At 42.0% G+C, this 16,800-nt stretch overlaps 1 protein-coding gene across 1 annotated transcript in view; it reads left to right on the forward strand.

Annotated features, from left to right (window-relative positions):
• man1a1 (mannosidase, alpha, class 1A, member 1) overlaps window positions 1-16,800 on the forward strand; it is a 464,837-nt gene that overhangs the window by 411,099 nt on the left and 36,938 nt on the right. The window contains exons 6-7 of the mRNA XM_080192541.1: window positions 14,594-14,717; window positions 15,455-15,548. Of these exons, the coding sequence (XP_080048667.1) occupies window positions 14,594-14,717; window positions 15,455-15,548 (218 nt within the window). The remainder of the gene's footprint in view (window positions 1-14,593; window positions 14,718-15,454; window positions 15,549-16,800) is intronic.

Here is a 16,800-nt window from a genome sequence, read left to right on the forward strand (position 1 = left end):
TGTAGAACTGTTTAAAGCATTTATTTATTGTATTTACTGCTTTAAGAATTCTGAGAGAGTGGTTAGAAGGGAGTTGTGGGCCAACAGCTTTAACTCAGCGCCAGGTTTAAAAGGAGGCCTGGTGTAGACAGCGGGCAGCGTCGGAGCGGGCAGCGGAGTGAGAGGGAAGCAGAGTGAGCTATTAGGGCTTAATATCAAAAAGGGCTTGAGGGATAAAAGGCCAGGTGAGTTCGTTTGAAAAAACAAGGGAAAAAAAAAAATTTTTTTCAAAACTACTACAGTGAATAATGGAGGGGCATGTGATGTGTGGTTTCTGTATGATGTGGGAACTGGTGGACCCCAGGGTCCATCCCAGTGACCATGTCTGCAGTAAGTGCAGGTTGCTGGAGGAGCTCCAGCTCGAGGTAGATGAGCTGGCCTCTGAGCTACAGACACTGAGGCTCATCAGGGGGAGAGAGGGTGCCATTGTCAATGGGGTGCAAGTGACATCCACCCCCCTAGACTGGCTAACTCTAAGGGTCAGGGACAAGAGGGGGCTGCTGGGAGGAGGAAGGGGGGTGAGGAACGGAGGAAGGAGAGTGGGGAGAGGAGGAAGGAGGGTGGGGAGCGGAGGCCTCAGCCTCTTAATCTGCATAACAGGTTTGAGGTTCTTGCTTCCAGTCTGGAAGAGGACAAGGCAGGTGAGGTTGGTGAGCAAACTGCACACGGTACAGTGATGCAGCAGGACATAGGCAAAGAGAAGGGGAAAAGGAACGTAGTAGTGATTGGGGATAGTGGGGTGAAGGGTATTGACACTGTCCTTTGTCACAATGACAAAGTGCACAGAAGGGTGTGTTGTCTGCCTGGTGCTCGGGTCCGGGATGTCGCAGCTGGGCTGCAGAGGAACCTGGAGTGGGAGGGTGAGAATCCAGTCGTTGTGGTACATGTGGGTGCCGGCGACGTAAGCAAAATGCGGACTGAGGATCTGGGGAGGGAGTATGAAAAGCTGGGAATGGAATTAAAAAGTAGAACCGACAAGGTGGTCATCTCTGGGCTACTGCCTGAACCGTGTGCAGATGGGCGTAGGGTTGACAGGATTAAGGAAGTGAATGGGTGGCTCAGGGATTGGTGTGGGAGGAATGGGTTTGAATTTATGGGGCATTGGCACCAGTATTGGGGTAGGTGGGACCTGTTCGGGCGGGATGGGGTTGGTCTGAACCGTGCTGGGACCAGAGTGCTGGCGAATCGAGTAAAGAGGACTGTAGACAGGGCTTTAAACTAATTGTGGGGGGGGGAGGGTGCGAGGGTAGGTGACGTTACGAGGTCTAAAGTTAAGGATAGGGTACAGGTAAGGGAAGAGGCCGAGGATGTCCCAATAATAGAGGGAGTAGGGGGCGTGAGTATGGTTGGTGGCGTTACGGCAAATAGGGTCCAGGTGAAGGCTGGGATGAAAGCGCTTTATCTGAATGCACGAAGCATTCAGAATAAAGTGGATGAGCTGGTGGCGCAGATCAACACAAATGGATACGATCTGGTGGCCATTACAGAGACGTGGCTGCAAGGTGACAGGGACTGGGAGCTGAATGTACAGGGCTATCAAGTGTTTAGGAAGGATAGGCAGGAGGGAAATTGGGGGGGGGCGTAGCTCTGCTGATTAAGGATAGCATCAAGGTGGTAGCAAGGGATGATATTGGAGCCAAGGAGCAGAACGTGGAATCGTTGTAGGTGGAGATTAGGAACAGCAAAGGGAGGAAGACGCTGGTGGGTGTCGTCTATAGGCCCCTGAGTAATGATCTGGAGGTGGGGCGGGCTGTTAACGCGCAAATAAGTGCGGCGTGCAGGAATGGGACGGCCGTAGTTATGGGGGATTTCAATCTGCATATTGATTGGTCGACCCATGTTGGACGTGGTGGGCTCGAGGAGGAGTTCTTGGAATGCTGCCGGGATAGTTTCCTGGAACCGTGCGTGTTGGAGCTGACGAGGGAGCGAGCTATCTTGGATCTCGTGCTATGTAATGAGGCGGGTAGAATTAGGGACCTTGCGGTGAAGGATCCTCTTGGGGAGAGTGATCATTGTATGGTGGAGTTTCTGGTGCAGATGGAGGAGGAGAAAATGGGTTCCCAGACACGCGTCCTTTGTTTGAATAGAGGGGAGTACGGTAGGATGAGAGAAGAATTGGCGAATGTGGACTGGGGGAGCGCGTTGGAGGGAGGGTCTGCTGAGGAGCAGTGGAGGATCTTTAAGGAGATCTTTCTTGGTGCTCAGCGGAAATTTATTCCGATGGTCAAAAAGGACTGTAGGAGGAGAGGTAATAAGCCGTGGATAACGAAGGAGGTGAAGGAAAGTGCTAAATTAAAAGCGGAGGAATTTAGAGTAGCTAAGAGTAGTGGGCGAGAAGAGGATTGGGAGAGGTTTAAATGTCAACAAAGATTGACAAAGAAGTTGATAAAGAAGGGTAGGAGAAACTATGAAGCTGGGCTAGCGCTTAATATAAAACAGGATAGCAAGAGTTTTTATACATATATAAAAAGGAAGAGGCTGGCTAGGGTGAACGTTGGTCCTTTAGAGGATGAGAAAGGGGACCTAGTGGTAGGGGATGGGGATATGGCTAAGGTATTGAATAACTTTTTTGTTTCTGTCTTCACGGAGGAGGACGTGAATAATTTGCCAGGTGTTAGTGATGGAAAGGTGGTAGGACTGGAGGGTCTCAATGACATTACTGTTACTAGAGAGGCGGTGCTCGACAGACTGGAGGGACTGATTGTGGACAAGTCCCCAGGACCGGATGGAATGCATCCGAGGGTTCTGAAAGAAATGGCGGAGGTGATAGTGGATGCCTTGGTGGTTATTTTCCAGACGTCGCTGGATTCCGGGGAAGTGCCGGAAGATTGGAAAACGGCTAATGTTACGCCGTTGTTTAAGAAGGGTGCCAGGCAAAAGGCGGGGAATTATAGGCCAGTTAGTTTAACGTCTGTGGTAGGTAAAATGTTAGAATCCGTCATTAAGAAGGAAATTGCGAGGCATCTTGAAGGGAATTGCTTGATAGAGCAGACGCAGCACGGTTTCATTAAAGGGAAGTCGTGTCTGACAAATTTACTGGAGTTCTATGAGGATGTGTCTAGGGCAGTGGATAGAGAAGAGCCGGGGGATGTGGTCTTTCTGGATTTTCAGAAGGCATTTAACAAAGTACCTCACAAGAGGTTATTGCAGAAGGTTGAGGGACATGGAGTTGGGGGTAGGGTGTTTGCGTGGATAGAGGATTGGTTGTCAAATAGGAGGCAGAGAGTGGGGGTCAATGGGTGCTATTCGGATTGGCGGATGGTGACTAGTGGAGTGCCCCAGGGGTCGGTGCTGGGGCCTCAGCTTTTTACCATTTATATAGATGATCTGGAGGAGGGAACCGAGTGTAGGGTGTCGAAATTTGCTGATGACACCAAGATTGGGGTACGGCAAATTGTGCGGAGGGTGTGGAGAGGCTGCAGAAGGATCTAGATAGGCTGGGCGAATGAGCCAGGAAATGGCAAATGGAATTTAATGTTGGCAAGTGTGAGGTGGTCCACTTTGGTAGGAAGAATGGTAGGAAGGACTATTACTTACGGGGCGAAAAACTGCAGCAGGCGACGGTGCAGAGGGACCTCGGGGTCCTTGTGCATGAGTCGCAAAAACCCAGCTTGCAGGTGCAGCAGGTGGTCAGGAAGGCGAATGGGATGCTGGCCTTCATAGCGAGGGGGATTGAATATAAAAGTAGGGAGGTCTTGCTGCAGCTGTATAGGGCATTGGTGAGGCCGCAGCTGGAGTACTGTGTGCAGTTTTGGGCGCCGCACCTGCGCAAAGATATTTTGGCCTTGGAGGGAGTGCAGAGGAGGTTTACTAGGCTGATACCGGAGTTGAGGGGGTTGAGCTATGAGGCGAGGCTGAATAAACTAGGCTTGTACTCGTTAGAGTTCAGAAGAATGAGGGGAGATCTCATTGAGACGTATAAGATGATGAATGGGATGGATAGGATAGAGGTGGAGAGACTCTTCCCGCTCAAAAAAGACAGTAGGACTAGGGGGCACAGCCTCAAGATAAAGGGGGGGCGGTTTAGAACGGAGTTGAGGAGGAACTTCTTCACTCAAAGGGTGGTGAATCTCTGGAATTCTCTGCCTGTTGAAGTGGTGGAGGCTGCCTCGCTAAATATTTTTAAGACGCGTGTTGATGGGTTTTTGATAAGAGAGGGGATTAAGGGTTATGGGGAGAGGGCGGGAATGTGGAACTGAGCCACGACAGATCAGCCATGATCTAATTGAATGGCGGGGCAGGCTCGAAGGGCTAGATGGCCTACTCCTGCTCCTATTTCTTATGTTCTTATGTACATCTTGACCATGAAGATAATTATATATTGATAACGTTTCCAGCAAAAAAGTAATTTGCAAACATTATACGTAATCTCAGAAATCGCATTTGGTAATTGACAAACAGGGTATTGTCTGAATAGATGAATATTTATACAGGGAATTTTTTTTCTGCATGAAGTCGGAAGTTAAAAGTATGTCATGCTTGTTCAAGTTTTTTGCATAGATTAAACAATGTATCAGAATGAGATCTCGTTAGTACCTGCTCGTGCAATGAACTAGCAATTTTAGAATTTAAAAGTAAATGTAAGAATATCTTATTAATACATATGATTTCACATTGTCATTTGTGATGCTTAGGCTCCAATAATGTATTAATTGTGGACCTGAAGCCTGAAACTACAATTTCCAAGTTTGCACTATAGGTTCTCAATGATGTATGAATCTATTACTGAAGTACATACACGGTTTTACATTAGATTTATGGGCATGAGGTGAATAAAAAAGCTGTTTTGTAAATCTGGAAAAGTGTTTAATTGGGGAGAACTTTTCACACATTTGTCGGGGTGAGACTAGGCTGTGTCGTGCTTGTTTTCACGCATTACGTAGTCTCCAAAAGCACCATTATAGCAGTCAGTAAGGGTACTGTTCGTTATGCTGGGTAAAGGCAAATGTGTGTCCTTTATCACTGCAAAAGTGATGTTGGATTATTTGCATTTGCAAATAAGGGATTTAACTGCAGTCTCAGGTTACTGTTGTTAGTTTGGTTTGCTTCGTGGCAGCCACAGGAGAAATCAATCTCGAGCATTATAAGAACATAAGAACATAAGAAATAGGAGCAGGAGTAGGCCATCTGGCCCTTCGAGCCTGCCCCGCCATTCAATAAGATCATGGCTGATCTGTCGTGGCTCAGTTCCACTTTCCCGCCCTCTCCCCATAACCCTTAATCCCTTCTCTTATCAAAAACCCATCAACCCGCTTCTTAAAAATATTTAGCGAGGCAGCCTCCACCACTTCAACGGGCAGAGAATTCCAGAGATTCACCACCCTTTGAGTGAAGAAGTTCCTCCTCAACTCCGTTCTGAACCGCCCCCCCTTTATCTTGAGGCTGTGCCCCCTAGTCCTACTGTCTTTTTTGAGCGGGAAGAGTCTTTCCACCTCTATCCTATCCATCCCATTCATCATCTTATACGTCTCAATGAGATCTCCCCTCATTCTTCTAAACTCTAACGAGTACAAGCCTAGTTTATTCAGCCTCTCCTCATAGCTCAACCCCCTCAACTCCGGTATCAGCCTAGTAAACCTCCTCTGCACTCCCTCCAAGGCCAAAATATCCTTGCGCAGGTGCGGCGCCCAAAACTGCACACAGTACTCCAGCTGCGGCCTCACCAATGCCCTATACAGCTGCAGCAAGACCTCCCTACTTTTATATTCAATCCCCCTCGCTATGAAGGCCAGCATCCCATTCGCCTTCCTGACCACCTGCTGCACCTGCAGGCTGGGTTTTTGCGACTCATGCACAAGGACCCCTCTGAATCTTTAAGAAGTTTTAGTACTTGTCTTCGTCATCATCATCCCAATTACTGCAGCTGTTTTCCCCATGATTCAGACTTGATCCCTGTTTGAAGCTCTGGCTCTATTATCCTGATCCTTAACTGAGGCTGTGACTACAAAATGTAGCACTTTCATTTGGACCCTACTGTGTGCTGCCTGCTCCAGCCGTATTCTTCTTTAACGTAACGAGGTCTTAAGGCTGATATCCAGGGCTCCTTGCGCCTCATCATCTGTACACAGGCCTTTTACACTATGTGGGAAAGGTGTCCAAAACTGCCCACAATTTAACCCCCATGATGTTTGAGATTATCGTAATCTCTTGTGAACATATTTGATTTGCTTGCATTTTTTGTGTTTCATTCCATTGCAGGGATTTACTGTTTGGGTGATAATGTTTAAGCTGCGTGTCTTTAATTTTTTTGCACTATTTGAATAAAGAGGCCATGTGATCTACTTTGCATAAATTCAAGGTACTGTGAATTTGGTATTACAGATCTGCTCCTGACACAACTGCTGTGGTATGAAGCTTTTCCACATGTTCAGCATTGCCAACTGGTTTGACCTTATCAAAGGGTTCAAAAATTTGGACAGCACTTGCAGAAACATTTTTAATTTGCTTATGCTGTGACATTCAAAAAGATCCAAGCATGTGCACTGCCTTTTCTGGTGCATGCGATGTTTACAACTCTGTTTTGTGGGTTGTCCAGAGAAGAGTAAAATACTGCAAATCTCAAGAGAATAAGAACAAACCGAAAAGGTCAGACACACTTAGTAGGTTAGACAATATTTGTTGCAGAGCATAAAAACACAAGGGGAAGACCATTCATTCCTTTGAGCCTGGTCTTCAACTATAGCCATCCACCTTGGTTCTGTCATCTTTAAAGCTTAACACAAATCTATCAACTTCAGTTTTGAAATGTTTGTGAGCTGGCCTCAGCTGTGACATTTTGTGTGAAAGTGTGCTTCCTGACATCATTGTAGTCCTCTGGTTCTGGACCACTCCATCAAATTCTTTGGTTATTTTAAACATCTATATTAGAATCACCTGTCTGCATTCTACACTCAAAGGAATGTAAGCCAAGCCTATGTGCCCTGCTGCACTTAGCCCTGATATCATTTAGGTGAATCTGTACTATGTCCATTCCTTCCTGAGCTGCAGTGCTCAGAACTGAACACAGTATCTACATGGAATCTGAAGCATTTATATAACTAATGTAACTTTTGTATTCCAGTCCCACTTTGTTAAAGGCCAACCTTCCATTAACCTTTTAAATTGTTTTTGTACCTGTTCACAAATTTTGAATTACAACCCCGCAACCTCTCTGTTCATCTCTTATTTTCTTTTGCTGCTTATCATTTGGAAAATGCACTTCTTTATCTTCGGTCCAACCTTCACTATGTTGAACCCATCTACCAGTTTAGCCAATCGCTTGGTTTGATCAATGCCCTTTACATCTTTCTGATCCCACCTATGCTATTTACTGTGTCATCTAACGTGAAGTCAACAATTATAGATCTATGACTCTATACTTTCACCCAAGTAGTTAAGAGACAGAACCGCAGCATTTTATATAGATATAGTACCTTTAACATTCAAAGTTCTTTACGTGAGCATTAGACACAGCCCTGTGAGATGACGTTTAGATTAATAGTTAAACACTCGGTCAGCAAGGTAGGTTTTAAGGAACTGAAGCCCCATACAGATTCCTGGGGACACCAGTACTCGCATCCTGACAATTTAAGTAAATATTCATTATCCCTACTCTCACTCTGCTCTCTGGTAATCAATTCCCTTTCTAAAACAGTAGTTTGCCTCCAGTCCGTGTGCTCTTAATTTGTTGAATGTCTCTTGTGTGAAACCACATCAAATGCCTTTTGGAAATCCATGTAAATAAAATTCAGGGGTACTCGCTTGTCAATCAAATTAGTCATTGCTCCAAATGTTCAACTAGATTCGTTAGATATGACTTACTCTTCACAAACCAATGTTGTTTTTCCTGGTCAGTTTATGTTTGTCCAAGTATCCAATCTCTGTCTCTAATCACAGATTCTAGTAACTCTCCACAATGAATATGAGAGTGATGGGTCTCTAATTCCCTAGTTTATCTTTCCTACACTTCTTATAATGAGAGGGCATGGCAATATTCCAATCCAAGGTGACAATTCCTGAATAGTGTATGTTTTGGAAGATTGTCACAATAGCATGTACAATTTGTTCACATTTTAATACCCCGGGTGGAAAAATTCAAGTCTGAGAAATTTGTCTAGTTTATCCATCAGCAAAGTATGAGTCAATTCAAAGTTCAGGTATAATGCCTTCTGAAATTTCTTCCCACCACAGCAAAGGAGAGTTGTAAGTCACCATTTCTGAAAAAAAATTTCTGGGTTAAGTGATCCTATCTTCTCATAACTCACATTAAGTTCTGAAGATTATAGAACTAAGTTCTGAACACAATTTTTCTCCATGACATGACACACTGTTTAGCGTGATTTAAGATACCATGACGGCCCCAAAAACACTTCATCGTCATTGTATTTGGGGGAAAAAAAATCATCTTTGTAGGATGGGGGATAAAACCACAAAGAATGTTGATAGTGGATGCCATCTGTTGGTGGAATGCAGCCAGACAATTGAATCATGTAAAATTCAAAACTGCCAAGAAATAGTATGCCCTTTCATAGAATGTTGGTACTGAATATGGCAATAACATTTGAGAATATTTTAACTGGATTAGACAGTGAACCTGGATGTGATTTTTTTTTAGAAATCGCTGATGTGTTGAAATAGACATCAGGTAATAGCATGTTCATTTGAAGACACCTGCATAGGATTTTTAAAATCTATTCATTCATAAGTTGTGAGTGTCACTTGGTCAGCATTGACTTACTCTTATTTACTCTTCACCAGTGTAGTTTTTGGGATAGATAGCTTCCAAGATATGGGAGGTGAGGGACATTTTCCAACATTTTCATCATGAATTTCAATTAAAGGTGTTGGATTTGATGCACTTGACGGGATAAATAGAGGACTTTGGTCTTTCAGAGTGCAAGGCAAGTCCCAGACTTTTGTGAATGTGTCAGCTACTATTGCAGTTCCTCTTCAGAGTAAGCACTAAGTTGTATGCTGCAAGTATACTGTAGCTCTTACAGAAACCATTCGTTGTGACCTTCAGTCAGTTGAGATTGAAGAGTTTATGACCAGTGTGATAAGTTGTTGCTACACCTGGGGAAAGTCTGTCAGTAGTAGGCTGCAGCAAAGAATGATCGAGGACAGTGTTGCTGCAGTGACACCCATTCAGTTTGACATCTGTTTTGACAGAAAAGTGGTCTATGGTAGAACCAATGCATAATACTGTTATTTGCAAATTGTCAAGTAGGGAACGTGTATTGTTTGTGAACTTGGCTGGGCATCCATGTCGCAGTTCAATTTGATCTTGAATGTTGGCACAGTTTGTCCCTGGTAGCAATTCCAGATCCTTTCAACTCTTGCTGCCTAACTACCTCTTGATAATATATACTTCAGAACTTGTTCAGGTCTTCAATAATGCATTCACATTTGACATCAAAAGTAACTTTTTGATCCCTTTTTATCCAAAAATGAGCCCATGAAGTATTCATTTCAGCACTTTATATGCTAACTTAGTGGAGTTTCAATTAATTCATCAGAGCTGAGACAGCTATCTCTTCTGTCTGAATTATGAAGAAAGGATGAATTAAATTTAGGCAGCACCTCATTATGTCTCACAGGGCATCCTAAACCATATTTAATTAATTCCATGTTCTGGGTCAATCACTATGGTTAAGTGCTGCAACCAATTTCATCACAGCAAAATCCCACAAACAGCAAATTGGATCGGTGGCCAGTTAATCTGCACTTGGTGCTGCTTGAGGAAATAATCTTGGCTTTCACATTGGTAGAACTCTCTGCTCACTTTCAAATAGTGCCATGGGATTTTAGACATCTACCCGAACCAGCAAAACAGGCAGATGTAGTTTTGGTTTAATGTCTCATTCAAAGAACGCCACCTCCAATATAGAGCATTCTCTCAGTGCTGCATTGAAGTGTCAGCATAAATTATGTGCTGAGTCCTTCATTACAGCTTGATTCTACAAGCTTCTGACTTGAGAAGTGAAAATACTAGAACAAGTTCGCACAGTTAAGATAAATCATTTTCCATTTAAAAAGTAAAAATATAAAAGGTATGAATTGCAAGTCGTAATTCAGTACAGTTAGCATTGCTTCTATTGAACAAATTGGTGTTCACGCTGTTTGCCTCTTTAAGTAGTGGACAGTAAAATGAGTCATGCTTCTCAAACCATTAACCTGTTATTCAAAATGCCCCAACTCACCAGTAGATAAAGTAAGTCAGCATGTATGCAGGCTCACAAATCTTATTCATACCCCTGGTTAAATAAGAACATAAGAAATAGGAGCAGGAGTAGGCCATCTAGCCCTTCGAGCCTGCCCCGCCATTCAACAAGATCATGGCTGATCTGTCATGGCTCAGTTCCACTTCCCCGCCCTCTCCCCATAACCCTTAATCCCCTCTCTTATCAAGAACCCATCAACCCGCTTCTTAAAAATATTTAGTGAGGCAGCCTCCACCACTTCAACGGGCAGAGAATTCCAGAGATTCACCACCCTTTGAGTGAAGAAGTTCCTCCTCAACTCCGTTCTAAACCGCCTCCCTTGAGGCTGTGCCCCCTAGTCCTACTGTCTTTTTTGAGCGGGAAGAGTCTCTCCACCTCTATCCTATCCATCCCATTCATCATCTTATACGTCTCAGTGAGATCTCCCCTCATTCTTCTATACTCTAACGAGTACAAGCCCAGTTTATTCAGCCTCTCCTCATAGCTCAACCCCCTCAACTCCGGTATCAGCCTAGTAAACCTCCTCTGCACTCCCTCCAAGGCCAAAATATCCTTGCGCAGGTGCGGCACCCAAAACTGCACACAGTACACCAGCTGCGGCCTCACCAATGCCCTATACAGCTGCAGCAAGACCTCCCTACTTTTATATTCAATCCCCCTCGCTATGAAGGCCAGCATCCCATTCGCCTTCCTGACCACCTGCTGCACCTGCAAGCTGGGTTTTTGCGACTCATGCACAAGGACCCCGAGGTCCCTCTGCACCGTCGCCTGCTGCAGTTTTTCGCCACATAAGTAATAGTCCTTCCTACCATTATTCCTACCAAAGTGGACCACCTCACACTTGCCAACATTAAATTCCATTTGCCATTTCCTGGCCCATTCGCCCAGCCTATCTAGATCCTTCTGCAGACTCTCCACACCCTCCGCACAATTTGCCTTTCCCCCAATCTTGGTGTCATCAGCAAATTTCGACACCCTACACTCGGTTCCCTCCTCCAGATCATCTATATAAATGGTAAATAGCTGAGGCCCCAGCACCGACCCCTGGGGCACTCCACTAGTCACCAACCGCCAATCCGAATAGCACCCATTGACCCCCACTCTCTGTCTCCTATTTGACAAATCAGGTCAAGAAACAGTAACTACTCATTTTGGAGCACACAACTGTGCTGTACTCTTCAATCAAAGCAATCCTGTTATCTCAGGTGAAGAACTCTTGTAATTTGAGTCTGCACTGCCTTTCCCCAGCAGTGTAGACACCAAACTTTAATTACCATTCTTAGTACGTCCCAAACCAGCTCTGCATTTAGATACTGCTGCATGACACGTTAAAACCGCAGAGTGAGTGAGCATCAGCTATGATCGTTGCTGTGGTTATTACTGTTAGTGCAATCTGTAACCTAACAGTATGTAGCCATGGTAATCCAACAAAATGAGATGCAAACAGCTGATTGAACTAGTTCTGCCTGAAATGCTTTATAAGCCATGCTTTGTCATTGATATCAATGAGATTGGAAAAAGACTGGCATGGGCAGTGGTGCAGGAGAATGTATCATAATATTGGATATGTTAAGAATCTTTTTATTGCTTTTAAAAGATAACGTGTGTCACCTGGTAAAAGGAATTATACTTTAATCATCTCAAATCCCTAGGCCAAACGCCCAGTGCTGTGACACAAGGTTGAGATAAAATGCTGCTAAACTATATTAAAGCTCGAGAGTGGAGAAGTTCCCTTCTCTTATTCCCTGGTATATAAGTTGGAATAGATATATACCAAAGACTAATTATGAGACTTAAAAAATATTCACATAAGTTTTGATAAGATAGCTTATATCTTGGAAGTGTGTATGCAGAAGTCCTATTTGTGGCTCCCAAAGAAGATACTGTTTAATGAAGCATGATTCAAATTTTGATGCACTGCATGAACTTAAATTCAGAAAAAAAAATTCTTTACCCTTCTGGTAATCACAGATTTTTAATTTACCTATGCAGCAACTAGCAATGAGAGGCCGCTGTTATTTTTTCACTCTTAAATATTTGTTTCCATTATTTTGTTTTGGGAGGAAAGTTGATTGTTCAGCTAGGTTAATTAAAACTGCTCTGCAGAATCTGAATACTTTTTATCCCACTTTTAAATCCCCACAGCACTGCTTCACCTACCCACTGCACGTCCACTAAATGTGCAAGTGCAGTTACCAATAAATCAATTACATGTTATATTGGTAAAAGATTAGGTGAAATATGAAATGTAAAATATAAACTATGCTTTTGTTAAAAAACAGGATTTTCTAACTACAACAGATTCTGATTAGATAAGTTAATGAAAAAATGTTAGAAGTTAGACATTTTTAAATTGATATTATTTATGCCCTATTATAAGCAAGGAAATTTAATTAAACTTTTCATCATTTTCCTTAATAGGCCAGGTATATACGGTACTTTACAGCATTCTTTGCAATGATTAAAAATGTCCTTAATTGTAAGGAATTTATAGTGATTTTCATTCAGGTTTTGCCTTTCATATAAAATGTCCTCAAAGTAGCTTGCACTTCAAAGCATTGTGGCAACGCTACTGGACTAGTGATCCAAAGTCCTGATGATCTGTAAATATGAATTAAAAACCCACCATAGGCTTGACAGTTTAAATTTGGTTGACTAAATTTACTATCAGCTATGCTAGCCATGAAACTTGATCAATACTTCCACTTATCTCCCTATTTGCCTCGAATACATAGCCAGGAATGTTCATAAAAACCAAGGAGGAAATACTTCCTCACCAATCTGTCCAGCTCTGTGGTTCATGCTTAACTGCTTTCTGAAATGGGTGAGCGAGTCATTCAGTTGTCTCGAGGGCAAATAGGGATGGGGAATAAATAATATCCTTGCCAATGTCATTTGCATGAAAAAGATTAAAAGAAACACAATTTTTTACTTTTTGAAGTAGGTAATAACTCAATGGAAGTCAACCTTTTGGATCAGGAAAGAAGTGGTATTTATACATTGTCTTATAATGCATCCATTGAAATACCTTAAGTTCAATTACTGTTATATGAATTTGTGTATAAACTGTGTGCACAGGGAAGTCCTGTGAACAATGAAAACAAAACATTAATGTTGACTGTACAGGAACCATCATTGATCATATAAGTTCCATGCATCTTTTTTGAAAGCTCATCTGTTCCAGCCTCTAGCATTGTTTGTCAGGCTCTGGTGGCTCAGGAAAAAATGAGCCTTGAGCTAGGCCTAGATTTTAATCTTGCCCTATGTATTTCATTTTCTTTTCAAGCTTCACCTATGTTCCATTTTGCATTTCAGTTATTATTGAAGTTGCCAATAGAAACTATTTTGCCCCAATGCATATTGCACAATATGCTGTGTAACAGTGAGCCACTGCCGATTCATCATCGAATCACATTTCCCACTGCTCCCTATCAATTTATCCAATGCTCTGCTGGAAAAAATCAGCAGGTCTGTCAGCATCTGTGGGAAGAGAAACAGAGTTTCTGTTTCGAGTCCAATATGATGCTTCTTTGGAACTAAAGAAAGGTAGAAATGTGATTACTTCGGCTCTGTTTTTGTCTCTCTGCAGATTCTGTCGGACCTGCTGAGTTTTTGCAACACTTCTGTTTTTATTTCTGATCCCCAGCATCCATACTATTTTGCTTTCATTCTATGTCAAAATAAATATTGTGCCTTGCTCCGTTTCTTTGTGTTGCTTCTTGCTTTTTTTTTGGCATTCTCCTTCCTTGGTGTTATACACACTAATGTTGTAGCTGTCCAATCAGCAACAGCCAGCAGCAAAGCATTCTTATGTTAGTTTATCTTATCGAGAGTTGCTATACTAGCAATCTGAATACAGTGGAATATCTCACGTCAGGAATAGAAAATCTCCTTTTGACTCACAAGCAGTGGGTGGGCGCTCCTGTAATCAGCTGTATCTGGAACATGTTCAATTTGCAATAAGTGAGCAGTTCTGGTTCATAAATTTATGCATATGTTTCAATATACTGAATTTTATATCCTAGTGGAATAAAATATATTCCAAGGGTTATCCCAGCTTTTAAATTTCATAATTCTGATGCACTTAATCATAAATAACATGTTTTTATTTGGTGAAATTTGCAGACTGTTTGGATGTTTGTTTATGAAAAGTAAATGAATGCAAGTCTAACTTTTAACACAAATGCTGATGAGTTCAGTCTTGCTGATCACACTGATTACTTTGAGATCTAGGCATCTGTTCCCTTCAATTTTAAGTACTTGGCTCATCTGTTCCAAATATTTTGGTGTAGGACAGAAAATAATTTGTACGTTTAATACAGCTTTACCACATTCTGCATTGAATGCTTTTACAGTGGAATTGGTCGAAACTGGCCTTGGGCCTCAGGAGGTAGCAGTATCTTGGCTGAATTTGGCACCTTGCATCTCGAGTTCATGCATTTAAGTCAACTGTCTGGAAATCCAGTGTTTGCAGAAAAGGTCAGTTACCACATTGTGGCATTTTTAATTTGTTTCCAAAATATTGGATAATATGCTCAATAATTAGTATCCAAGTAATCCAGAACCCCTCTAAATGTCGAATCCTTTCAAACAGCTCTTCCTAACATAGCATACTGGAAGATTATTATGTACTAATTTCCACACCAAACATGACAAATGTTGTCTCCTAAACACCTTCTCCTGATCAAATAACCATGCAGCTCAGCCCCCTGATGTATGTAATCTATGTAATTATGGCAATCTAGGGTGAATTTCCCTCTGTTTTTCCACCTCTGTGCTCCACTGTCAAAGACCCTAGTGCTTTACTCCCTATACAATCATTGTACCACAGTCAACATTGGAAATGGGAGAAATGTGTACGGTGAATTGAACCACAGCAATTGCTTATGCTTTTACTTAAGGCTATCCTTGAGTTACACAAAGCATTTTTTTTTACCTTGGATATTTTTGTTTCACAAAGTGAGAATTTTCTGACTTGATGTAAAGCTAAAATATTTATTTAATTTCTACTGTGCTTGAGGGAATGAAAAGACATATTGAGCTGTAATTGGAGCAGAGAGAATATTTGAAACCTAATGAAATATAAATTAGATTTTGGAGCAGAAACTTTGATTTTTCTTTTGATTTAGTTTTAAAATTAAACCTGTTTTTGTTGTTAGTAGTCATTACTATCAGTTTAGAAATTCAAAATGCAGTAATTCAGGCTGTTTTGACAGATGATGAACATTCGAAAAGTTTTGAATCGTTTGGATAAACCACAAGGACTGTATCCAAATTACTTGAACCCCAACAGCGGTCAATGGGGTCAACGTAAGTAAATCTATTAGAAATTTTTTTCTTTCAAAAACATGCAAGTGTATGACCTCACCTAATTCTTCACTAATAAGTATTGAGTAAGAATACTTATTTTTCTCGTACTGCAATTTATTCATCTGAGAAAAGTTATTTTTCACCATTTAAGTACATTCTGTTATGTTCTTTTGGTTGCCAAATATGTTTCTGAAATTTCCAATCACAATATCGATTGTATTTCCTACACGTTACTATCTGTCAGTATGTGTTGGTCAGCTGCTACTCCATTCTGATAGAAGGAAAGTAAAGTACTGCAGATATTAGAAATCTGAAAAAAACGAAGTGCTGGTAAAACTCAGTGGGTCTGGCAATAGCTGTGGAGAGAGTTGCTGTCCAATATGTAATTATGATGGGTTGATGCTATTGAAAAAGGAGGGGAGGGAGGAGGGTCAGGTGGAACAAAATGGAATGGTCAAGGATAGGTTAGAGGGCAGCCCTGCCCCTCCCAAATAGCTTAATCCCATCACACTTCTGTCTCTCACTAGTCCTGAAGAAGAATCATGTTGGACTCAAACATTAACTCTGTTTCTCTCTCCACAGACACTGCCAGACCTGCTGAGTTTTTCCAACACTTCATTTTTTGTCATTCAGCTGATGTTTTGGACAGTAATGTTCTTGAGCTAGTTGTTGTTGACAATATCCGATGTTGACACTCATGTTCAAGGATTGTAGATTTTCCAGTAGATCCTTTATAGTGATGAATGGCATAGATTGAAGTTTATTTTGACTCCCAGAATTGATTTCCAATCATAGTGTAAATTATCCAGCCTATCTTGGTGAACATTCAAAGTACTAGAAGGTGATCTTGGCAAAAAGTACAGAATCAATCAATGCCACATGAAGCAGCTTGGCTATATTACTCACTGATGACAATGAAAAGCAAATAACCTAAGAATGTGGAGAGGAAACCAAGTAGGTATTGTATTCACTTCCATTGAGGAATCCAAGTGCTGGCAAGTCATGTTTTACATCATTCCAAAGTCACTGGAATGGTTTAGAAGCTGATGTTATCCTCCAAACTTCTTCAACCTCTTACCTTTTATCTTCAAATCCTGAAACAATTTGTCACTGCAAATTATACCAATCAGTTCATTAAAATATTAGTATCGGGGCGTTCTTCCTTCTAAAGAGCATTGGTAATTATTTCAGTATGTTATTAAGGGTCTTAGATTATTGCCTCGCCCAAGTGAAAGCCAGTGTAGTGTCAATT

The sequence above is a fragment of the Carcharhinus amblyrhynchos genome, chromosome 7 (assembly GCF_965287045.1).
Source record: "Carcharhinus amblyrhynchos chromosome 7, sCarAmb.v2.hapA, whole genome shotgun sequence".
Classification (NCBI taxonomy): Eukaryota; Metazoa; Chordata; class Chondrichthyes; order Carcharhiniformes; family Carcharhinidae; genus Carcharhinus; species Carcharhinus amblyrhynchos.